This window comes from Sphaerodactylus townsendi, linkage group LG13 (genome assembly GCF_021028975.2).
Source record: "Sphaerodactylus townsendi isolate TG3544 linkage group LG13, MPM_Stown_v2.3, whole genome shotgun sequence".
NCBI classification, from domain to species: Eukaryota; Metazoa; Chordata; class Lepidosauria; order Squamata; family Sphaerodactylidae; genus Sphaerodactylus; species Sphaerodactylus townsendi.
In genome coordinates, this window is record NC_059437.1 from 11690137 (window position 1) to 11716441 (window position 26305).

Sequence of the window (26305 nt, forward strand, 5' to 3'; positions counted from 1 at the left end):
CCAGCCTTCCACCTCTGCTTATTGTTTGGTCTCAATAGTCCTCCTCCCCAACCTCTCTTCTAATGGCAAAATTATTGGCAGCGCCTTCAATCCGTTTCGCTGCGCATGCTCCCAAAAGACCGGGGGGGGGGGTGAGCGAGAGCATCCCGAATGACGCGCTCCAGCAACGGCTGCGAGTGGGGGAAGGGAGGGGGAGAAAGATGAAAGCGGGTGGGGGGGTGGTGAGTAAGCGAGCAGGCCGCGCGCGCTCCCGCCCGCCTGCCGTTGCCTAGCCCCAGCCTGTGATTGGTGCAGGCCTCGAACCTGGCGGACCCGAAGGCCAGGCCCCGAAAGCGGCAGCCGAGGGGGCCGAGGCTCGTAGCCTCCGCCTCGCCGCCAAGCGAAGGTGAGGAGGGGGACGAGGGCGTCCGGCCGCGGGAAAGCGGGGCGAGGGGACCTCTCTGGTGGGGAAATAGGATGACGGGAAGGGGGGGAGGCAGCAGGCCGCGCGCAGGCCTCAGCACAGGCCGCGCCCCGAGGCCTAGCCGCGGCGTCGCCGCATCCTCGTCCGCAGCCGCCTTTTTCATTTCCTTTCACCAGTTTTACAGGCCGTTCGGCTGCTGAGGGAGCCGGCCGGGGCCAGGGAGGCGTGAAAAAGATTTACCTCGGCGGTTTTCTGTGGGGGGCCGAGGCCGGGGCCTGCGAGGCGGCCAGAAAATGGCGCCGGACAAAATGGCGCCGGCCTCTCCGAACGAGCAGCGCACAGCGCCGGCCCCTTCCCCGCGACGCCCCTTCCCCCCCCATTGACAGGAGAGAACAAACTCCGGCCGCCCTTTGCAGCAAAGGGCGAGAATTAAAAAACGAACAACCGCGCGCTCCTGTGCCTCCTCCGCGTAGCGCGCGCGCGCTCGCTCGGGCCGGTCGGAAAAGCGCGGCCGGCCCCGATCCGCCGCGTCGCAGGCCTCCCGTGCGCTGAGCCGGACCGAGACCGCGAAAGCGGCATTTTCCACCCGTCCCGTTCAGGGTCCTCGGCCAAGCCCCGCCGCGCCCCTCTGTCTGCCTGCCTTGCCCGGCCCTTCCCTTCCGAGGCTGTCCTGCCGGGCCCCGTGCTAGGAGGCATCGCCGGCTGGCCGGCCGCCTTCCTCCCTGCCCTCCCATCCGCGCACCACCGCCCCGGGGAAGGATGGGTACAACCCCACCCCCTTCTGCCTGGCTCCGGGCTGCCAAGCGCCGCTTTATTGTTTGCTCTTCACGGCCGCTGATTGGAAGCGGGAGGAAGAGGAGGGTTGAGCAGGCGCGCTCCCGGCGGGCGCGCTCCCTTGTCGTCATCCCGGCGCGGCCGGGCGCGCGCGCCAGCGATAAAGCCCCGCGGGCGCCCTTGTTGTGTTTCTCCTCCCGCTCCCCGATCCTTTGCTTGCTTGCGGGAGTCGGATTTTTTGGGAGTCAAGTAACCTTGCATAGAGTTTGCAAGCCTGGGATTGCTGCAGCGTTATTTATTTATTTATTTACTTGGCCCCGTCCAAACCAAAGGGGCTTTCTTACTCACGCGCAAATTGCACAGGGATCGGGGTGGAGATAGATGTCAGAGTAAAAGGAGCGGCTGTTCTGCTCTCCTCCTTCCTCGAACTGTTTGCCCGCTCTCGCGCATCACTCTTCATTGGGGCATTTCAAGCCCACCCTTATGTTTGACGTGTGATACGCTCGCTCGCGTGTTCCCGTTTGTTTCTGTGCGTAGGTAATGTGTCTGGAGTTCATTGTTTATGTATTGGGGTGTTGTTGTTTTTTGAGGAATTTAGTAGCCTTTCAGACTAGCAGTTCTATAGCCATTTACTTGGGAATGAACTCCACGGATCTAGGGACAGTTCTAGATTTTACAGGTTCCAGCAAAGCGATGTGCAGTGGGCTTCTGTTACCCCCAAATGTTCCTTTTAGTACAAGAGCAAAAACATATAAGCTCACCTGTTCTCTCACACATGTCTAAACACAGGAGGTATAAATAGACTTGTTGGACAGATATTTCATCCATTGCTGTACTCTCAGTGCTATTATCCAGGTCTACCAGTCAGTGCATCCCAGTAGCCAGGTGGGTAAGTGGACTCACACAGTCAGTAAGGAAGAAAATAAAGTTCTTTTAACAAGTAGTGTTGTTGTTTCATAGATTTCCACCAGGTTTGGGGGTGGGCTTTTTCCAGAGAGGTATGAGATGTCTTGTGAAGTATTGGTGACCTACACTGATGTCTGCAGGTGAGAGAGCCTGCCTTGCTTTGTTGGTTGCTAGGCTACTGGACGAAGGCTGTAATGCAGCAATGGTTAACCTTTTCGAGGCCGAGTGCCCAAATTGCAACCCAAAACCCACTTATTTATCACAAAGTGCCAACACGGCCAATTAACCTGAATACTGAGGTTTTCGTTTAGAAAAAACGGTTGGCTCTGAGGCGTGGGTTACTCAGGAGTAAGTTTGGTGGTAGTCGGTGGCTTTGCTTTGAATCAACCATGCAACTCTTTGAATGGGTGAATCATGACCCTAGGAGGGTTTACTCAGAAGCAAGCCCCATTGCCAGCAACCGAGTTTACTCCCAGGTAAAGAATCGCGCTTTAGTTCTTTGCATGAAAATCAGTGAAGTTTAACAGTGCTTAACAGGGTTACCTACACTGCTTCGCCAAAACTCGGTCTTAGATGTAATGCTCATAATTGAGCCCAGCGGCCCAGGCCAGCCTAGATGTGGGGGGGGGGGGACTCTGTTTGGGCGTGCCCACAGAGAGAGCTCTGAGTGCCACCTCTGGCACCCGTGCCATAGGTTCACCACCACTGCTGTAATGGGTTTCTGCTCAACAATGCTAAAGGTGTCCTAAATGGTAAAGGTGAGTTAGGAGACCCCAGCAAGATGGATGACATTGTGTGCCCAGGCAGCCACTGCTGGTCTCTCACAGTTTTCTGTGCCTGACGTCTTGGCAGCGTATTCTCCTGCTCTTCCCTCACAGTTAAGTTTATGTTTTCTGGCAATTTGGCACAGCTTACCAAGCAGTCCAGCTATTTTACTTATTTATTTAAAAATGTATATGGCTGCTCTTTTCCCAGATAATTGGAACCCAAGGTGGTGGAACCCAACAGCAAAAACAGTACAAATACATTATTGCAAAAGCAAAAAAACCCTAAAACCTCCATCAGAGAGAAGTTTTCAAACCCATGGCATCCACAAAGCAGTCCTCTTGAGGGTTCAAGAAGAACGTGCTGTTGGGCTACAACTGACTCTAGGTGACCCCATCTGTGGGGCATTCCAGGTGAGAGAGGAGCAAAGTTGGTTTGCCATTAACTTCCTCTGATTAGCAATTTTGGTCTTCTTGGGTGGTTTTCCATTTAAATACCAACCTTGGCCAGCCCTGCTTAGTTCCCAGGCTGGACTCTCTGGGCAACTTAAGGAACCAAAGGCTCTTTTAAAGAGTTCTTTTTTGCATGCTTTCTGAAACTGTGCGGGAGAGGTAGAGCATCTGATTTCCCCCCCCAGAAGTTTGTCCCACTGGAGTAGCCACAGAAAAACCTGTGAACAATCAGGGTAGGAACAATTAAAAAGCATTGCGATACTGAGTGAAGCTATTGCATTGGGCTTATACCAGGAGAAGCAATCCTTTAGGCATGCGGACTACAAGTCATTCAAGGGTTTAAAGGTAAGTACCGACACCTTGGACTGGAATCTGAAACCAATAGGCAACCTATTCAAGAATCACAAAATAGGTGTTATGTGGTCCATGCTGCTCTCCCCTAATAAGAGACCGGCTGCCACATTTTGCAGCAGGTGTATTTTTGAAACAGTCTTCAAAGGCAGCTTCACATAGAGCATTTTACAGTAGTCAAGCTAATCCATTTTTGTGAGCTTGAGTCTGCATCTTATCCAGCCTGGGACCAAATCCCTCCACTAGTATAGGCGCTGCAGTGCATACATACACCCTGCAAAATGAAAACAAATAAGTTCCACCCAAACACTTACTGATTGTTTCCCCACCCTGGGACATGGACAGTATACCCACTGAACTTTCCCTTCTCGCTAGACACAGTGTGAAACAGACTTTTCTCTGTGATACACCTCTGAAGATGCCAGCCACAGATAACAGGCAGAACGTTAGGAACAAGATCTACCAGACCACGGCCACACAGCCCAGAAAACCCACCACAACCAGAAAACAATTAACTTTAAAATACAACACTGATGTCTTGGTCTTGTAGTATGTCCCTTTACTATTGTGTGGCACCAGGAGATGTCTGATTTTGTTGACCTCTGATTCCATGCCTGTGTTGAATCCACTTCATTTGGCAAGGTTAAAAGGAAATGCTTTGCGCAAGTACCTTATATTGCATCGAACCTAGCTTTTTTGACCTTTACTTACCGTAATGTTTTTAGTGCTGCTGTTTTGTTTTTAATTATGTCGGTATTTATGTTTCAGATTCTTTCACCAACATGAAAGCTGCTAGCACTATAATGTCACTTTCATGCATTTTTATAATTCTGTATACTTGGTACTTTTTATGTCTGTAACAACTCCATGAATTAGATCACTGTTATTCCTGCTTTTCAGATTGGACACTGAGAGTCAGAAATTATGATTTTGCCAAGGCCAACATGATTGTCTATGGGAGAAGTAGGACAAATCTCCTAGTATCAGTGAGACTTGCCTTTCATTTGACAACTGTGGAACCTTGTGAAGGAGAGCACTAATATACCTATTTTCTTGATGGGAAACTGAAGTTGGAAGCATGTGACTTGCACGGAGGGAGTTCATGGGTGAGCAAGATTTAAATGCACTTCTGTCCTCAGTGATTTTATGTGCAACCTGATCTTGTGAAGAATTATATGGATACTAGTCTGGTGTTGCATCAAAAACCTGCCCTGCCTTCTAATACAAGATGGATGCTTGTTTTCTCACACAGTCTTACCTTATAGAATCTTTGAAAGTTGCATTAATTATTCTGGAATAGCTATTGTCAGTTGGTTCTAGTTGTACATTCAGGAATGCAGATTAATTATTGAAAAAGGAAGGGAACTTATTCACTGTGGAAAAGTATAAATAAAAGTTTCATATTAGCCCTAATTCCACATCCATCCCCTTGATTCAATGTGAGTGGTTATTTTTTGGAAGATGTTTGTCAAATGATCTCTAGTATATATCCAGTATATTTTGTCCCACTGGGCTATTGTGAACCAGTAAGGAACATATGCTCGGTAGTTTAATTGAAATGAATTAAACATTGTACTGAGGTACAATAACCAGTCTCACACTGGCAGAATAAAATGGAATCAGGAAGGCTCAGAACAAACACATGGAGGGAAAATGACAAAATATGTCCTAGACAGAGCAACTCATAAGAGTGAATTCATAATAGCACACTGCAGGTAGTCCCCTAATAGTGAAATTCAGTTCTGCCACTAGAATTCTGCCCTTCTAAGCCATTCTCCAGCCCATCTAAAAGTAAAGCCCTCCAAATTACTGCAGATTTAGAAAGCAGTTCTCATAATTACCTATTTGAAAATGGATCCAAAGCACTCTTCCAGGTGAACCTTGGCAGAAGATTTTTTTTTCATTTTTGGTTTAGGGGAGTCATGCCATTCTCAAGAGGTGGGGATAGAAATATGACACTTTTTCAACACTTTTAACCATTTTACCTGCTTCCAATTTGTTTCCCGGGATATAGTTTTTATTATTTATTTTCTGTATACTTATTACCTGCCCATCACCGAAGTCCCTGGGCAGGTATGACTGGTGTTCTCATCATATTCAATGTTCCTATAAACAAGTGCCATCTATATAAGATCATATCACTGTCAGGGGGACAGTATCTATGTGATTGAGATGCATTCCTACCTCAATGTAACTGCTTAAAACAACAAATCAATGCTGCTAAAAGATATATGTAACCAGCCTGCTATATGTAGCCACTGCCATCTGGGGCATTCTTTCCTTGATCTTTCCTTTATGGCTTCACACCCTTTATAGATAACTAGATTTTCCCTGACACCCTGGTCCCATGAGAAAAAGAGTTACAGCCGTTATCTCGTGGTGGCAGGAAGCCAGGTGGCTCTCTGCTACAATCTGTTGCCGACCTAAGGGATAAAGGGGATTGCAAATGCCAGGTTTGTCAGAACTGGCTAAGAAGAAGGAGGAGGAGGAGGAGGAGTTGGAGGAGTTGGAGGAGTTTGGATTTATATCCCCCCTTTCTCTCCTGTAGGAGACTCAAAGGGGCTTACAATCTCCTTGCCCTTCCCCCCTCACAACAAACACCCTGTGAGCTTTGGTGCTCCAATGCCTCATCAATATATGCTACTGATCAATACATTAGAGTGTTTATTGGCTGAAGGTTACGAGACCTAACAATCACTTAGCTTGGGTCCTTGGTTTTGTTAGGGCTATGCCACAGACCCACTGCTACCTTCATCCATCTTAACAGCCAGTTTCTCAGACACAGTTCTCAACCATCTCTGCAGCAGTTTTGAAGGGTGCATAGATTCAATCTTTTTCCATTAAAAAGGATCTGTTCTGTTCATCATGGCCAACTTAAAGTATGCTACTCCAGAATTCTTTGTATTTGGATATTTTGACCAGAACAAATCAACATATCCCAAATTGGGTTGTCTCCTGCTGAGTAGGTTCTGGATATATACTAGGTATCAGAACCAGGCTCTACTGAGTGTACCTTTTCTCTTTGCTGAATGATCATTGCAAGAGGATGGGGGGATGGCCAAAGAGAAGTTATCTCATGTGCTGGTACAGAAGCTTCTAGTGACCAGTTCCAGCACAGATGATATTGGTCTTGAGATGAAACATATATAGTTAATTCACACTTAACATGAAGTACTAAAGGTCTCCATAAGTGATCACACCTCAATTTCTTTGGTATTAAAGCTTTGCCTGGTCATCTGGAGGCAATTGTTATTCATCATAGGTGGTTTACATGTACAGTAAGGGTTAGGGTTTGTAAACTGTTTATTTCTGTTTATTGCAAGGGTACTTTTCATATAAAAGGATAGAACAAAAGAGGACTTGTCGAAGGCTTTCACGGCTGGATTCAACTGGCTATTGTGGGTTTTCCGGGCTGTGTGGCTGTGGTCTGGTAGATCTTGTTCCTAATGTCTCGCCTGCCTCTGTGGCTGGCATCTTCAGAAGTGTAACACACAGAGAAGTCTGGACACAGTGTGAAACAGACTTCTCTGTGTGATACACCTCTGAAGATGCCAGCCACAGATGCAGGTGAAATGTTAGGAGCAAGATCTACCAGACCATGGCCACACAGCCCGCAAAACTCACAACAACCCAAAGAGGACTTGTTTTTATCTGCTATTATGAAAATTAAATATTGTGGATTCTGGGCAGTTTTGTTAAGAATCTGACATTTTCGAATAGAGTCTGAAACTCTGAAGTTAAAAATACCCAGCCTCACATTAGAACTCCCATGTCACTCCCAGCTGCATCAGCATGGTAGGGGCATTCTGGGAAGCTGGCCTTAGATGCCTCACAATGTCTCTATTATCCGCAATGAGGGAGTTTTAGGTGAGTCATTTTTTTTGCAACTTGGCCCTTTCCTCACCCACTTGACAGCTCTGAATTGAGCTGTAAAAGTAACAGATACTTTTCTGAAGTAAAACATGTTCAGACGTTAATGCTTTGACTCTTCTGTATCAACAAAAAAGCCCGTAAAAACAATATAAACCCTCTGCAAAAGATTTGCATCAAAGTAGTATTCTGTTGTGTTCTAAAATGGATTTTCTAAATGATGTGAATTACAGCTTTTAGGTAAACCTAAAAGAAGTAGGAAGTGTTTCTTAAATGTCTAGGAACAACAGATGGTCTGTTGCAATCAGATATCTGCATTCCACAGTTACCTTTATTTGTCGCAGTGTTCTTACACACCTGTTTCACCATCATCCTTCTACTTTATGGTTTCTAAAGTATGGTTTCTAAACTTCCTTGGAAAATGCCTAACTTTCAAAAAGTTCAATCACAGTATGTACAAATTAATAATTTTAATGTCAACCAGTCTAAAATGCATTAAATATTTCTATCTCCTTACATTTTCAGTATTTTTGTATATTATTGTTTTATCCAGTCATAAGTAGAACATTTTGTTACATATGGTATTTTCTAATAACTTCATTGAAATAGCAACTAAATGTACTACTTATCACTCAACTGCTCTTCTGGTATTTTCTATTTTTTTGCGGACGAAATAGCAGTACCATTAATTTAAACGCAGTTGGTAAATGATACACCCATTTATCAGTAAGATTGGCAACTTTTTATTAGTGCTTTTTATTTGGAAAGTGAGAGGTGGTTTAGGACTGATTTGACACTGGCATAGCCTTATACCCCATTAGGACTTTGCACGTCTATTTCAGGCTTTGTTCATTGATTAGTGTGAATCTGTTACATCTAATGGTTTTATGTCTCTAAATCAACCCTTCATCCAAACCATCAAAATTAGGTAGGAAAAAAGTCTTTGTGGTGCTCCCCAAGTTCTTGCGTTTGACTAGATTTCAAAAAGAGAGAGATCTATAGGTGTGGAACAGGCAAGAACCATTTCTGTGAACCATTTGAGGTGCTTTGATCATGGCTATTGTGATGTCAGTATGTCTGAGGAGGGAAAAGTCATTTTTGAGGACTTTTCGAGACTGCATGTTTTGATACCGTTACCTTGAACTGTGTCCAAAAGGTATAATTATTATTTTCCTAATGACGGACCAACCCAATTAGGAGGCACATTATTACGTCCTGTACCACTGGCCGAGTCCCTGCAGTAACAGTACCACACAAACATTACCCAAGTCTGTTTGCATTGAAGTATACATAGTGTAAAAATATTTTACATAGTTTAGTGCTTGTAGTAATTACTACATAATATTCTTCTTACAGTTGGTGAATGAGTGTAGTTGATTATGGATCCAGGTGGTGGAAGTCTTGGGTTGCAGACACAGGAGTCCAAAATGCCTCATACCATGATTATGCAAGATTTTGGTAAGACATATTTATATTTGTCTTGAACTCACACATTTGTAAATCCGTTACCAAAGTTAATCATGAATGCCACAGGTTGCACATGGCTTTCTTGAACAGAAGCATGTTCTTAGGGACTATACATAGTGTCATGCTGGCATTCTGCAAGCCTTTTCTTTGCAGTGATGCTGCCATGTCCTGAGTCCGGGCACTAAAGGCAGAACCAGACCCCAGCTAAGCTGGCCAGCTGCTCATCCCTTTCATAGAGGCTTAGTGGGATGATATTTATCAGGCAATGTCAGTTAACACACCATGAAAAGCTTTAGCTGCTGATTTTCACACGCTAAACGTCTGTTGAAAGAACAGGTCATTTTTCTCTAGGCATGTTGGTATCCCTCATTCCTTTATGAAGGTGTATACACATTGTAGTGGCACATACCCTTTAAGTTAAATTGCGGCACACTTTCCCAAATAGCCAAGAGAAGTTTCTCATAAATTACTATTCTGTTACGTTATCTCAGCTTTATCATATTGGGTGGCATAAGAATGCTCTTCATTTTTTTAATCAACCACAATGTATTCTGTGTAGCATGGTCAGAAGTAAAGTATTTATTAGTTATTGAAAACCTTTCTAAACTTTCATTTCTCCCAGATAACTGGGACCTAAGATGGGTAACATCAAAGCAAGTCCTACTGAGTTCAGTTAGGACTTTCCCCCATGTAAGTGCATACAATCGTAGCTGTAGACACATGGGCACTTTCTCACATACTGAATAATGCACTTTCAATCCCCTTTCAGTGCACTAGAATGATCATTTGCAAGTGGCTTTTGTCGTTTCACGTAATTTAAAAGTATGTTGGAAGTGGATTGAAAGTGCATTATTCGGCACGTGTGCAAGTGCCCATAATCTTGTGCTAAAGCAAGAATGCTGCCATCATGATTATAGCACACATGGCAATTTGGCAAACAATGCAGAATTATCAAGCAGCCTACTGAATTAGTTAAATGCTGTGTAGATGTAAGGCCATTGGAATATCTGTCACCCAAACTCTTTGCTCTCCATCAGAAGGACTATTCCTTGTATGAACTGTTACCGTATCTCCTGTTTCAAAGCTCCATGCCCAGCTGCATTATTCTGCACTTTCATGTTTCCTTTTTATTCCAGGTCTGGGCCAGCATGCCGAGTTGACCAGTTGTGTTAACTATCTGAAATACAATATATTGAAAGGCGAGAGAGTGCTTTTCTCAACTACTAGTTGTAATCCTTTTATGTGTGTGTGTGTGTGTATATATATATATATATATATATATATATATATATATATATATATATTGCTACATGATATAACTGTTAATTCTTCTTTGTCATTCTCAATTGTTTCATAGTGACTGGAATGGCTGGTACGGCTCATATTGATGGAGACCATATTGTTGTATCAGTCCCTGAAGCTGTACTAGTTTCTGACGTTGTCACAGATGACGGGATAACTCTTGATCATGGCTTAGCAGCTGAAGTGGTTCAAGGACCTGATATCATCACCGAGACTGATGTTGTCACGGAAGGTGTGATCGTTCCTGAATCTATGTTGGAAGCTGACGTTGCTATCGAAGAAGCTCTCGATACCAGTGATCATGTTTTGACTTCAGATCTAATAACAGAAACTGTTAGGGTCCCTGATCAGGTTTTTGTGGCTGATCTCGTTACGGGTCCTGATGGACATTTGGAACACGTGGTCCAGGATTCTGTGTCAGGGGCTGACTCTCCTACCATGGTCTCAGAGGAGGTTCTCGTCACGAATTCGGATACGGAAACAGTGATTCAGGCAACTGGCACAGTTCCTGGCTCTACAGTTACTATAAAGACTGAAGACGATGACGATGGCAAGAGTACATCTGAGGACTACTTAATGATATCTTGTAAGTGAAATAAAAGTCTATTTTAGATTGAGACTATCCAGGCTGGTGTAATATAACGAAGGGAGATTATTGGATATAATTTGGTTGTGAATTTTATTACTTTGTTCCTTGTATGGGCTACACTTTGAACAATGTGTTAATAAACTGAAGCAATGGTCTGAAATTTATTTTTAAAAAGAGTGCTACATACAGAAAGGAGGAAGGAAATGCAAGAGTCAGAGATGGCCGATAACCATTGCAACTGATAACTGAGATGTGGAGGTTCAAACTGACAGCAGGCGCCAGTAATGTGATGCTGTAGAACCGAAGCCTAGCAGCATTAAAGGCTACATGTTACAATTTGGGAAGTAATAGTGCCAGGGCACCCAGCTCAGATGATGTTTGATTCATTCCGTGTTTGATGAGTATTGCTGTCCAGGGGATGATATTGATAAGTTGGCAAAGATTCAGAAATCGCAGGCTCAGTAGTGTATTAGTGAATGATAAAAGAGAATGATGAGGATGACCATGTTTAAAAAAAGAAGCAGTGCAGACCGGGGTGGGGGAATTCAAATCTGTTGAGGAGGCAGTGTGACTCTGGTGCTGGTGTAAAGGGCATTTACATTGGTGCAAAGGCACTCGTGCCAGCGCTGGGGCGCAGAGGCACTTACGCCAGCGCAGAGCAACACTTGGGTGCCAATTCAGCCGTGGCAGCAGCACTCCTCCTGCTCAGAGAGCCCATGCCAGCGCTAAAGCGACTTTTCTGAAAGGTGTGGCCAGCTTTAGTCATCGTCCTGAGCCCTTTTGGTCTCAGAGTGCCCCCATTTGCTGGGGCGGACTTACTCCAGCAAAAAGAGTGGTGCAGCCCCGTTGTCTTGCATAGGCAAGAAGGTGCAACGTCACTGTTGGCTTGCTGCCCCAGCACAGTAAGCCTCTTAGGAGGTGGCACAAGTGTGCCATGGCTGTGCCACCCCTGGCACAAGTATCCCCTTCTGAGATTGTACGGAAAATTATTAAGTCTTGGCTCAGATTAGATATTTCTTGCTCTCTTAATGGTCCTAAGATTAGGAATATCCTGAAGTTCAGGTGTTCTTTCCTTCTCGCACTTTTATTGCGTGCTCCTTTCCCTTCATTACCTTACGTCAGTATTGAGTTGAATTATCACATAACTAGTTTCAGAGTTTTCGCAACTGCGGTTAGAATTGGAGTTTGGATTTAAAACTACCTAAGGTTAGCATTTGACTGAGCCTTCTCCGCCCCCTGTGAGCCGGGGGAATTCGGAAAAACAAGTGGAGAAGGAAAGGTGTGTGAATTTGAGGATAATAGTGGAGGAGCCAGAGAGGTGCATCCAATTTCTTGACTCAGGCCGCCTTTGAAAATAGATGGAAAACGAAACTTTTTTTAAAAAGAAAGAAAATAGGCGGAAAATTATAATTTTCAGATATTCCAAAAATACCTTTCTGATACTGCGCACTTCACCTTCTGCTAGGTAATCTCTGATTACTTTGTGTTAGGTGTCCAGATCGTAAAATACATAGCCACATACAGCCTATATTATTTTAAAATGAAATGATTTGTAGACAACTAAGATGCAAGGAACTGACATAGTAGAGGCTGGTGATACTTTTACTTTATCACAAGGTATCTTTAACATTTATGTTATACTTCAAATGACTGTACCCAGATTAACCATTTTTAACTTTCTGCCCCCCCCCTCAATTAGTGGAAGCATGCCACTGTTGCTGAGAATGTTTGAAATGTAAAATTAGTTTTGGATTTTGAAAGTGTTGCAAAATGTAAATTTTCTTTTTTTGAGTGTACTTTCTTGAATTACATGGCTAGTTAGCAAGTTGCTTCCTGATAATTTCCAAAAGGCCATTTGCATGTTCATACAGTCTAAGCAGACAGTTGATCAGCTGAGTGTAAAAGGAATATTTACTGTACAATAGAAGATTAATATTTAAATATCACAGTGGATCAGTATAGATTTTTTATTGCTAGCCATAAGCAGTAGGAATTCTAATTGTGTCAGAACTGGATAGTCTTCCCCAGTGAATTAGTTGACCCTGATGAGACACCATCTTTCCAGTATACATGTTAGATTCCCTCTTATTTGACAGAAATAGTTTTCTAGCTATAAAATGGTGATTGTGTTCCTTTGAAAATGAAGCACTAGCTATTTTGTGATGTTATAACATGCTACCAAGTGTTGTATGACAACTTCCAACCTGGTGCAAATTAGCGAGCAAGAGCTACAGGGTTCACTGTTAATGATTTATGAATTAGTCTCCATTTTTGTCCATTTATTCTATGTTATGTTTAGCATATATTATAGCTAGTTATCATGGAGATTTTATTTTCATGATTAAACAAAAAGGTTTACAGTAAAGCTATATCATTCTGGCATTTGTAGAGAGCCATAAGATCATGGGAAGAATTGTAACTTAATATGGTGCACATGCTGGGGAAAACTTTTACAAAACCTTCCTCCATTGTGGCATAGTGTATAGTTAGTGCATGGCTGATATCTGAGCTTTCTTGAACTCTTTTCACTCTGAGTATATTTCCTTCAATGAAACAGATTTGCAGAAGATGAACTTCAAATGTCTTGCTTTTACAAGTGGTACTTACAGATGATTGGGGAAGATACATAAAGTGCAGCTAAGGTAGCTAGCATAAGGGAAAATATCACACTAGTAACGTAAAACATCCTTTTTTTTGTTTTTCAGGTTTGCGATGTTCAGACATCCACAGTGGATTGCTAGCTCTTGATCCATATGATGGCACTGCATGCACAATGCTGGTGATCCTATACCCACTACAGAACCACACTGGAGCTGTCCTTTAGGGGTAAGGTAATATTCCACCACCACCTCCTTTTAAAAAAATATATTACAGCATAGCAGGGGTGGGCAACTTTTTCTTGGTGCTAAGCCATTTCCCCTGGCCAACGGGCAAATTTGCTGCCATTCTAATAGGGTTCTGCCTACTTTCATAATCCCCATAGTGGTGATGTTATGATAGCATAGCAGGGTGGTGGCGGTCGTTGCTTAGCAGTGCATGGAGTTACCATGTGGGCCATGAGCATGTAAGCTGCAGGCTGCATGTTATTCAGAATGGACACTGGGTCATAAAATGGGTGTCTGGGGCACATCTGGCTTGTTAGCCAATAGTTGTCCACCCCTGTAATAGAGAATTGCATCGTTCGCTAAAGTTAAACATACCTCCTATTGTTCCCTATGAGATATAAACTAGGGGGGGGAAATCAAATTTTCAAACATTTTGCACAGCTGTTAAACTATGGCATGTATCTCATGGCCTTCTATGGTGGGTGTGATATCACCAGCATAGTGCATGCTGAGACATCACATGAATTGGGAGCTGGCAATCCACAGTGAATCTGAACATCACACACCTGGAAGCAGCAAAAAAAGGTAAGTTAGAGGTGGTCAGAATTCCCTCTGTCTCTTTCTTATAAATCATTCTTCCACCATTACTTGTGAATAGTTCAATATAAAATTGCTAGCTGGTATTTCCAGGAACTGATTCAATTTATTTCTTCTTCCGTGGCCTTAGCTTTTAGTGTTAAAATGAAGAAAACGGTTAGATGTGTGGGATGAATGAATGGCAAGTTCTTTGTTTAAATCTTATCCTTGCTGTGTTCCTTATGTGTCTGCAAGCTTTCATGCACTGCCTGTTTATGAAAAAGTGTTAGGGCCGGGGGTACTTTCCTGGAGGTCAGAATGGGTTAATTTAGAAGGCTGCCACAAATCATATTTTAGTTGTTAGTATAAATAATACACTTACTGGGTGTCAGGCTACAGTTGATAGGTATACTGCACTTGTATTCAAACAATCTATTCCATTTATTGATATCCCATCCACCTCCATCCAATAGGTTTCAAAGTGTCATCGATAACCCATATGCACTAAAAGTAAGCAAGCACACAATCATTAACATCAGAACTGTAAAATCACAACAACCAAAACAGGCCACACATACAAAGTATTCACAGATAATACTGATAAGCCTTCAGAGATTGTCCTAAACAGTCCTGCTCTGTATCCTGCACTCTTCAGCCAAATGTGCACAGAGGTCCTGAAAATGTAAATATGTAAAATAAAAAACCATTAGAAAAAATAATGAGAATAGTAGAAAAGAAGAAAAAAACCTCACTAACATAAAATTCAACGGCACAATGAAAAGTCACAGCAAAAAACAAGACATTAATAAATAGCTGATTAATTCAAATCAATATAAGAGCAGATTTTTCTTTTCTTTTTTAAAGGGGCAGATAATACAGAGCTGGCAACATTGCATACAAATCTGGGGAAATAAAAATGTTTTCATCTGGTCCATAAAACTCAGCACGCTTGGCACCAGGCATTCACCAGATTTACTTGAGAGCAGGCAGTGTAAATATCTCCTAAACTGTTTTTATACACACACATGAATAAATCTTTTTTCATTTACTCTTAATGTGACACTGTTCAGAGCCAAACTGGCTGTATGAGTGGTATCATTAAAGTAAATACCTTCTGTTGTCTGGTCAAGAGCCAGCAGGGTGTAGTGGTTAACATGTCAGATCAAGATTTGGGAAACCCAGGTTGAAATCCCTGCTCTTCCATGGAACATGCTGGGTGACCTTGGGCCAGTTATACACTCACACCCTTGGCCCTAGCAAGTATTTGGAGGGGACACCTCTGGAAAATATCATGGATGGGGTGTAGAGGCAAGCAATGGCAGACCTCCCCTGAACATTTCTTGCCTTAAAAATCCCACCCAGGGTTGCCATCAATCAGCTATTATTTGACAGCAAAAACAAAAACCTGTCCCGACACCCCGACCTGGATGCCATAGGCAAGCCAGATCTTGAAAGCTAAGCATGGTCTGTATTTGGATGGGAGAACACCAAAGAACACCAACCCCTGCAATATTTTGCAGGGCCCTAACTTGCTTCCTGTAATAGTGAAGTTCGTGTACCTATGAATAAGGCGATCCCAGACATAAGAGAGGGCCTGCTGTATTTGTGAGCAGAAAAATAATAATTTGTGAATGTGGGGAAAAAAGACACACAAATCCCCAGATAGCTTCTCGAAGATTGAGAATGCTCAGTGCTCTCCAGGAGACTATTGAAGGTATTTGAGTGAAAGTCAAAGAAGAAAAGAGATGGCGGTGGAGAAATTGCCCTACTGTGGTTCATTACAGCTTGCACTATTTTTGAGTAAGATTTAGGGGAGAGCACCAATTTCCCCCCTCTCTTCTTGATTTATTATGGTTCCTTAACTTGATTACTGTTAGCCAGTTGAAGTGGATTCATTCCAGTACATTTGTGTTTAGCACTTGTGAATTTTGTTCTGGGGGTCTTTGAATCCTGGGTTAAAGGTCATGAAAACAATGATCATTTGACCACTGTGAAACTGTTGCCTTGCAGGCAAGGGACTTATATTTTTTTAACAGATACATTTGAAAAAAATCTGTTTTAAGAGGTAAGGTATTCCTCAAGTATTTTATATGTCCATTCTGTTACAAATGTTTTTTTTAAAGCAGTGCTGTTCTATTTTTGCAATAGATTTTTTTTCTTTGAATCTTCACTACAGTTGCTTTCATAGTAAACCAGCACATTGAAATAATAGGATAATGAAGCAAGAATCTATTTAGAATGTTGTTGTTGTTAAATAGGGTCGTGCAATCAGATATTTCCAACCCAATACAATGTCCAGTATTTCCTGTATGAGGTCTGGTCTGATACCATGAAAGGCTTTCCAGATGTTTCCTGATACTGATATTTTCTTCCAGTGAATATTGGAAATATTTGAAATTGTGTCAGAAAGCCTTTAGCTGTTCACAGCTGCTTTGTCTCATACTGGCCCTTTAAACTTTAAAGGGCTGTTATTTTCTGTGGGGAAAACCCCAGGTCAGGTCTACCCATATTGAAAATAGCGGCCCTTTAAAGGTTAATGAACCAGTGCCACATATCAGCTAGAGGGCTGGTCTACTTCATGGCCTTTTAAACCAGTTGTGTGGCAAGAGTGACTTGGAAGAAAGAGAGCATGAAAGTCAAATGACCTTCATTGCCACTGAGTGGAAAACCTGACATTTGGTCTTAGTATTGTTTAAAATAATTAGCAGCAGACCTGGCATCCACAAGTCTGCCACCTGTGTATAGGGTCCCACAGCTGGTCTTCGGCCCATTGGCTTTTTAAACTTTTTTCTGGGGGTTGGCATGGGCCAGTGTTCCACACACCAGCTTGAGGCCCTTCTCCCCCCTTTCTTTCTTTCTCTAGGAGAGAAGGCACTTGGCAAACTATCATTTGTATTGAAAGGTTGGAAAGAACATGATGGTCTTCATTGAATATCAGGATTATTGTTTCAGTGTTTCCAGAATTATAGCAATACTAGCACTAAAGCCCATTTCAACTTAAAATGGGTTCATGTGTGGGGGGGGGGACTGGGGATCCCCCCGCACCCTTCCTTGTTCCTCCCAGGTGTCCACACCCAGTTCTGGGTGAGCCCCAGCTGGACTTACTGCAAGTCTCAGGTGTTTCTTGTTGCTATGTGGGCAGTCTTGTTTGTTTAGGTTCGGGAGAGAAGGGAGAGGGGGTGCTAGGGGCAGCAGGAGAACAGTTGTAGTTTGGGAGTGGGTGGGGAGCAGCAGGAGGACTTTTGTGCAGCTGGCGGGGAGGGGGTTTGGAGTGGGTAGAGGGGAAGTGGGAGGGCTTTGTTTACACGGTACAGCCTGCTTCTGGGTTGGGTGTTGGGAGAGGGTAGGGGGAGAGGGTAGGGGGGAAGCGGGAGGACTTTTGTGGGGGGGAGGTGGGTTTAGCGCCTTTGTGCTGTCAGGTGAGGCTTCGTCTGGGGGTGGGGAGAGGGCATTTGCCGGGCCAGGGAGAGGGTGTGCAGGAAGCACGAGGGCTTTTGCTGGGGTGGTGGGTAGGGTGGCTTGCCGCCTTTGCCCTGCTGCACACGGCCTGTTCTTGGGTTGGGGGTTGGGGAGGGCTTTTGTGCAGCTAGTCTGGAGGTGGAGGAGTCTGTTGGTGGCCTGATAGCGCTCTCTTCTGAACACAAGGATGAACCGTCACTCAGTGGACGTGCAGGACAATCTCCTGCACACCCATTGGTTGAGGGTTTGTTGTCGGGCCCATTTGCATGTTATTGAATTGTATAGTGTAAGATTCCAAATGTTAAAACAACAATAAAGCCCTTCCTGACTTTACAATACAGATTTAAAACAAAAGTATGCACCCCTATTACCAACGTACCAGTACATAGAATCTAGTACTTGTTCATTGACAGTTATACCGAGTTAGGCAGTAAGAGACTTGGTTTTGTTTGGTTTTGAGCCAGTCTAAAACAGTCTACTTTTTCTGTTTCTTATAATCTGATACATGAGAAATGCCCAGGTTGATGCAAATCAAAATTTGTGTGACATTTAGCGTTCACTTTCAAATTAATTTATGTGGAAGCCAGAGCTGTAGCCCACTTAGGATAGTGCTGTTAGTGAAATGTTGTTATTGCCATTTGTTTCTTTGCCATCATTAGCATAATGAAGGTCTGCTATACTCTTGTGTTGTAGGTTTACCATTCTGTTGTTCTCATTTTCTTTCCATTTTGTTTGTGTGACTAAAATTAAAGTGGTGCATGAGAGCATGCAGAATTTGAGTGAAAAACTGATTTCAACTAAAAAGAAGGAAATCGCAATAGACCAGTTGTTTCCTTTCCTAATTTTTTCTGGTTGTCTAAAACATCATCTGTATGCATGAATAACCTTTTTGTCTTGACAGCGTCTCTTGTCAGACACATCTCTCTTCTGCCTCATATAGTTGCTTTACTCCTTTTTGGCATGACATTTAGGTTTGCCAGCCCTAAGCATTCATACTTTGCATTATCCAGAGTAGCTGCTGACTTTTGCAGATTAAACATTATGCAGATCCCATGAAATTATATTTTTACAGATAAATAAGTTCAAAGAGAAGGTGGCTGTTCCAGAAGCAAGCTTTTGTCACACTGGTCCATGTTCAAACTATCTTCTGAGTTTAGTTATGAACAATTTTTTGGAGAAAATTTTATTGCAGGAGAGGATTCATATGAGCATAATAGAGTTATTATTAATATTATTAATATAACAACAACAACAACACTAATAATAATAATAATAATAATAATAATAATAATAATAATAATAATAATAATAATAATAATAATAATAATAATAATAATAATACCACCACCACCACCACCCCAGAGGGCTCTGGGCGATTCCCTCTCCCCAAACAGTCCTTTTTTCTCCTTGGCACCACATCTAGGTGTTATTTCTAAGAGAAGGTTGTCTATATTTATTAATATTTGTGTCCTGTTTTTCTTGTTCCTGAATTTAAATTTAGTAGTCTGCTTTGCTCCAGCATCCCAGGACAGTGGGCTACCTGTGTCCTTTCCAAGAGCTGGTGGGAGAGAAAAGGGTTCTGTCATGCCAGGTGAAGCAGATATATGTGAAAACTACTCTGGCAGGAAAGAATAGAGTGCATTTTAAAAAAATAACGTTCCTTTTATAAACTTTGTCTAGCCACAAAAGCGTAATTTTGTAATGGCTCGCATTAACAATACTAATCCTTTAAGAGTTTTTTTGAATTTTGTGTTTGTTTATTTCTATTCAGTTTTGTTTTCAGTGGCTCCACAAATTCTAACTTGCGCCAAGGTTGCTGAAATGCAAGTTTCATCAGTGACACAAAGGACTGCCACAGTTTTAGCAGTTAAAATGAGATCCAGCACAGGCAGTATAAGCACATGTGAAGCAAAGACATTTAAGCATTTATATAATAAATAGCTGTTGAAGAAAGCTTTTTAAACTTAGTCATTCATGTGAATTTTTTCGCCTTCCTTACACGAGGGGCCAGTGCAGGTATAGTCTTCCATGTTTAAGAGACTGGGTGCAAGCCTCAGTCACACAGCTTCTTCCATCAGCCTTCTCCTGCAATTCCTCTATCGTCCTTAAGGCTAGGTCTTGTTTTTTGCACTGGAGAAGGTTTGTCAACTGATTAACAAAAAATGTTTTGGAGGAAATCTGGATTACTAACTTTGGTTATGACCTAACAATTGTTCACCTTAATCATGATTGGGGAAGTGGAATTTGCACTTAGGAGTGAAGGGTTGTGAAATACGTACAATCCCTCAGCCTGCTCTGATCTCTTAAGAAATTGGAGGTGTTGTGTCTATGTACTGGTCTTGCAAGCTATCTATTTAATATGGTTATAGTTCTCTCATATGTTCATCTTTTGGAATACTGTACTCCGGAAAGCAAGCCATGTCTACATGGGTTAAATACTTAGCTTTATCAGATAGATTGCCAGTGTTGTGAGAATGAATACTGAAACAGCTAGTATCTGTACTTAAAACTAATAAGGTGCCTCTTTAATCCTATATATTTTGAGGGGAAAATAGAAGATGGCAATATAGAGACAGAATATTATGGCTTTATTTAGTTACTTTATCCACATTGTAATAAACATGGTTCTGCAGTGCCCTTGCTGACTTTTTGGGATGAAAATAAAATTTTAATTAATATAACAGGTAGAATCTTAACAAAACAAATTAAGGCAGTTGTGTCAGAAGACTTTACATTAGGTTTTGGGTCTTTTTGTAAATAAGAACTTGGATTGTTTCTCAATAATGGCTTGTAAATATCCTCCAATTCTGTAATATTTTTATTTTTATAGTGGATGATGTTGGTGAAAAACTCGACCATATTGGAAACACACCGTTAAAAATCAGCACTGAGGTCTCACATGACAATGCTTCTAAAGATGATGGTTTTGGTTCTGAAGTCATTAAAGTTTACATATTTAAAGCTGAAGCTGACGATGATGTGGAAATAGGTACGTATTTCAGCTTCTGATCATTCAGTTTGTAGATATGTAACTAACTCTACCTGTTTACAGTGTTTACTGATGCTTCTAGGTAATAGCCTCTTGACCTAAGCCTCTTAAATCTTAGGCAACCTAATCCACAGCCCAAGGTGCCCAGGGACGGCACCACTGCCACGCCATCTCCAGGGAGGCAGGAAATACAACACTGCTTCTCGCCGCAAGAAAGCCCTCCATAGTGCTAAATGGACTTACGCCAATCAAAAGGGTGATGTCAATCAGAGCCCTGGGCTGTGGCATACCTGCCTGCAAAGCTGGGGTGGAATTCGTCTAACATCAGCTCCACCCCTTGGAATGCCCTGGCTCACATCACACACACACCCCCACCGGCATCCAATTGGACGCCATGTAACTCCGTCTTCTGGGTTTTGCTGCCACAGAGCTGAAGAATGGCAAGCTGCCATCACCTTTGTCCTTTTCACTGGCGGGGTACCCCTTGCACCGGCAGAAGGGTCAAATGGCTTGGCATGAATCCATGCTGCTTGCTGAAGCTGTTTTGGCCTCTGCTTCGCAATTGGGCCATTAAATTGCCTTTCACAAATTAATGTAAAGTAAAGGGATTACCATAAACAAAAACTGGTGCCCACCCATCCCAAATGGCCACTGTTTCAGGGCCCTCCCCTTTCTTCCCAAACCCTTTAAAAACACGTGACAGTTCAAACTTATGCAGAGTTTTCTAGTCTGAGCCTGTTGAGTTCAGTGGGTTCAGGCTGGAGTAACTCTGCACAGGATTCTACTGTAAGTTTGTTCCTGCTTGTCGTATGCCCAGCTTATGAGAGTGCCATGCTACATACAGACTTAAATGCTGCCCCACTGTCCTGCCTCCCCTAACTATACTTGAGCTGTGCTACTTAGCTGTTGACCTCTTACTTCATCCAAGACACAGATGAGACATGGAAACATTTTACTGATTTAAGGATCTTTTCTGTTAAAATGTTATCCCATGACAGTTATTCCTTCTCTTCAAGGTGGAACAGAGATTGTAACAGAGAGTGACTTTCACAATGGGCATTCTGTAGCTGGAGTCATAGAGCAAGGAGGCGTTGGCAGAGTACAGCGAGAAAAGATGGTCTATATGGCTGTTAAAGATTCCTCCCAGGAGGATGAAGACATTAGTAAGAGGAACAGATTTTTTCTTCTTGTTGAGAAAATAGTCTTTGCATTTCTCTGGCTCATAATAATGTGAACAGTAGCCTTGAATGGATTTTAATCCTCTACTCTTAACTCATGATCCTTTTAAGCTTCAAAAGAGGAAGGAAATCCCAAGAAACACTCAGCCCCCCCCCCCCCCTTGCTTTGCCCAGAGTTTCTTAAGTCACAATTAGGAGATACTGTTTGGAATTCAAGGAAGACTCTGTGCTGCAGTTAAATGGCTAAAATACCAAGCTGAAATGGTTATTTCACACCATAGCCCTTTGATCTAATGCGCACGTAGCGAGTTGCCTAGTAGCTCCAGGTGGAGCCGTTTTCTACACATAAAGTTGCACATCTTATTTATGATGTCCATTGTGCCTTAGCATTGATGTCACAGTTGAATGCCAGAAGTTTTGTAGTAGTTTTGATTTTTGTGGCAATCCCTGAGGCATTTTTGGAATCTCAGAAAATAAATAGGGGACCTGAGAGTATTCCCAGGGAAGGGATCTCCCATTCTTCCCTGCCTTGTTGGTCTCTCTGGTCACAGCTGTGACAAGCATTCTCCATCACTTGCCAGTCAGGGAATAAGGCTGGGCTGGGAACAGTGAGGGAATCAGAGGTGTTTCCCCCTAAATCAACTGACCAGCAGTAGCAGGTTGTCTTGGAGCAGAAAGAACACATGAAGTGATTTCTGATCTAAGCCTTCTTCTCCCAGCATGCTCCCCCCCCCCCCTTAGTTCTTGGGAAGGGGTTGGAAGGAAAGCATCCTCCAAATCGAGACTACCACCACACTTGTCAGTTTGCTGGTGGTAGATGGCAGAGGTTTGGAGCAGCAATGCTGGGTAGACTTCCACAGGATGTGTCTGAGCCCATCAGTATTACTTTGTTTATTGTTAGTGGATTCAATGCAGTATGTGTAAATAAAACATGTAATATTCAAGTAAGCCCTTCATAAATCAACTACATATTTCTTAATTCATAGATTCGATTTAAAAATATCAGTCGTTTCTTGCCAGTTTGCTTTACTTCTGCATTGGACAAAATCTTGTTCCTTGACTCACTATTTAGAATGTATTAAGATTCCCAGTGTGCATCTTGATAAAAAAGCAATGTTGCATGACCAAACACACCTAATAGCAGAAAAGTGTGTGTGTGCATGTGTTTTAAATGTAACATTTAATTTACTTGCCTAATCCCTAACTGATGAGATGTATTTAGGGTGAGTGTTGGTGGTTCAAACCTCAGCTCAGCCTATGAACACACTCAATGACCTTTGGAATGCCACTGTTCTCCGAGCTCTCCTCCATCTGCAGTAACGGGACAGTTATTCAGATCTGCCATAGAGAATTGTAAGGATTCTTGAGATCAAGTCAATGAAATGACTTGAACCCTGTAAATCACTATGTAGAGGAAGATGGTAGAATGGTGTAGTGATGCTATTGGATTGTGGCGTGTGTAGGCTGACCCTTTATTTCTGATAGCATGAGAAATCTGTGAGAAAGGTTCCTCTAGTGGTGAGGAGCTGGCATGAAACCGGCATTGTGATTTTGCTTTAACTCTTATTTTAATTGCTAGCAGGCACTGGACCGAAAAATGACTGATTAATGTCATTAATTAAGCCTCTTCTCCAATCTAAATACAGATTGTGCTGAAATAGCAGATGAAGTTTACATGGAGGTTATAGTTGGTGAAGAAGAAGCCACGTCACTCCCCGATGCACAGCTTGAAGACTCTGGTGTGAATAAAACTTTTGTTCCTGTTGCATGGGCTGCTGCTTATGGTAGGATGCTAGATTTGCTTTTCTAGAGAGTTCCTCCCTTCCCTTCACTTAATGTGCTTCTGTAGGGTCCCAGAACATTTACCCAACTCTTTCTGTCTGAAGAAGATTTTATATATTTTGCTGATGTAAAAACCATTGTACCACAGGACAGGACTTTAAGGGCTCTCCAGAAAGCTCTCACTCTCTAGCTCAAGTTTAAATTGAAGCAATGCTTTCAAAATGAGCCTTGTAGTATAAAGGTTTCACTAGGAAAGGAATTCGTTGCTCTTGCTCAGCAGTGCCTGATAGATATGTTTTCAAGCACACAAAGACGTGATTGCAGAAGGTAACTAACCCACCTGCATTTCTGTTGATCTTCATTTGCTCCTCATAAGCCTCTGAGTTGCTCTGATTCTCCCCAGATGGCACAGTGAGACAATATTATGGCTGTGGTCAGGCTGCAAAGGTCATTTGACGACTTTCTCAAAGACTGTGGGGAAGGGAAGAAAAGGGGTTGTCCAGGCAACAGCTGATCTGATAGCAACCTGTGCTCCCTCTATGCCTTCTTAAAAAGTGATCAGAGGTTGTATTGAAGGCCTCAGAAAGATGCTTCTGTCATTGGAAGAGTGATGCTTTAGCTGCCAAGTAGTATGCCATTTCTGCTTCTGTGACAAGTGGCTTTTTTGTGTGCAATCTTCACATTACTGTGCTGCTTATTTGCTTGCTTGAGCAAGAACAGTGAAGATTCCTTCTTTATAGCATGAAAAGCAAAGACAAATGCTTGGAGACTGGCCTGTTTGTATCTTGTTTTGCAGCATCTGCATCCAAAGACTGTATGTAAAATGAAAGTTTATGGGTGACTGTTTTTGTTTCTCTGGTTGGGCACCAGAAGAAGGCTAAGAAGAAGGCTAAGAAGAAGGCTTGGCAGTAAAACCTCTTTATTAGCTCAATTGTTTTCTCTGTTGGAAAATGTCTGGACCATCTTGATTACGAAGTTGTTATTGTAAATTAATTCACTAAACTACTGTTTTCTCTAGGAGACGATAGAAGACTTCCCAGGAGGTATGAAGACTGTCAAACACCAGGTGGGAAGATTAAGAATTATTCATATATTTAGCATTGCAAAGCAGTGTTTTAACTACACGTGGATTTCTCAAACAATTTACTGTGGATTGGTAGGCTAGCATTAGAAAGGCAAATGTAAACATTTGAAGGGAAGGCATTATTAGAATATTGACCAATTCCAGTGGCTCCTGCAGTGTTAGGGCTATCTGCATCTTCAGCTGTTGGTGCCACTGCTGTGGCATAGCAATTTCTCCACAATTCTTCCCTCTGGCTTTTAAATGCTACCAACTGGTATAAGTAGCAGTCTGAACTTTAGTCCAAGTGGGGATGCTGACTTGAGGAAGAGAGGCTGGGAAGAGAACAGGGCATCTTGCGGTCCAGTCCTTGGTGACTTTCTCCTCTGCCCCAAATCACGAACCCAGTAAATACCCATTATAAGAATATGGATGTGCAATGTTATGCATGTTTACCCAGGAGTAAGCCCAAATCAGTTTACCTAGGATCACAGCGTTGATATAGAAACAAAAATTAATGGGGAAACTGAAATAAATTTGTTTTATTTATGTGTGTGTGTGTGTGTGTGTGCATAGAATGCTAGTTAACATTGCTTTCCACTTTTTTTGCTAAACAAAACTTGTGCAGTTCTTTTTTGGTGTTTCCAGCATCTTGCTTTGAACCTGATATTCATTTACTAGTCCACAAACATAGTCAAAAGCAGTGGCTGTTTCTTTGCTTGGCTTTGGTTTTCTAAACATGTTCTTACCAGGAAATTCCTTGCATCTTTTTTGATGACTCTCTGATCTTTCAACTCAGGAGCCAATTTGGAGGCAAGATTAGAAAACAAAAATGGCAACGCAACGCAGTTCCTGCAAATTTGTGATAGCCTTAGTACAAACCGACTGCTTAAGCAGAAGGCCAAGAGGAGGCGGCGAGGGGAGGCAAGGCAGTGGCAGACAGGTACATCTCTTGTCTGGATTAGTTTTTACAACAAGTAATTTTCAGTATTATTGAACTGAAAAGGGCGAAGTGTGGCTTTTTCTATATTCTTGAGTTACTGCGGATTTTCTGATAGAATGCTTCCACAAATCCTGTTCAGTTCCCTATTAATTTATTAACTTTGTTAGTAATGGAGTTCTAAGCAGAATTACACCCTTCTTAGCTCATTGAAATTAAATGGACTTTGAAGGGTTTATCTCTGAATAGGATGGCGCCGTAAGTCAGAAAAATGTGGCACGACCAGTAGTTCCTCTGAGGTTTCTGTGCCGTTGTGCTGTCACTGAACAGAACTGAGACTCCATTAAGAGCTCCCCCTGGTGGGCGGCTCCAGTACGGTTCCTGCGTGGCCATGCAAGCTTAGAGGGGATATTGTTCATGACTTCTTTTTAATACATTGTCAAGTATAGCAAAGTGCATGTCTGGGTGGAAATGGTCAAAAGGAAGTCCTAAAACTTTCTCGTTGACTTGTGGGTACATGGAATAGCCACTACATGAAAGACATTTCCTATGACTTCCCATGGCAACTGTCTGAGTACAGCAAACTTCTTGCATGTAGCAGTCTAGAAGATTGTTTC

General features: G+C 42.6%; 1 protein-coding gene across 7 annotated transcripts in view; it reads left to right on the forward strand.

Moving 5' to 3' along the window:
* The first annotated feature begins 220 nt into the window (after positions 1 to 220).
* The window catches only part of ZNF711 (zinc finger protein 711), a 29583-nt gene continuing 3498 nt past the window's right edge, over positions 221 to 26305 (forward strand). The window contains exons 1-10 of one of the 7 annotated variants that reach the window (XM_048514252.1): positions 222 to 385; positions 3059 to 3261; positions 4552 to 4757; positions 8878 to 8979; positions 10346 to 10876; positions 20570 to 20728; positions 21745 to 21891; positions 23553 to 23690; positions 24707 to 24754; positions 25548 to 25691. In XM_048514252.1, coding sequence (XP_048370209.1) covers positions 8901 to 8979; positions 10346 to 10876; positions 20570 to 20728; positions 21745 to 21891; positions 23553 to 23690; positions 24707 to 24754; positions 25548 to 25691 — 1246 coding nt within the window. In that variant the 5' untranslated portion in view covers positions 222 to 385; positions 3059 to 3261; positions 4552 to 4757; positions 8878 to 8900. Of the gene's footprint in view, positions 386 to 3058; positions 3262 to 4551; positions 4758 to 8877; positions 8980 to 10345; positions 10877 to 13813; positions 14290 to 20569; positions 20729 to 21744; positions 21892 to 23552; positions 23691 to 24706; positions 24755 to 25547; positions 25692 to 26305 lie in introns of those variants that run through there. The other 6 variants (XM_048514251.1, XM_048514253.1, XM_048514255.1 and 3 more) reach the window with 6 other exon arrangements.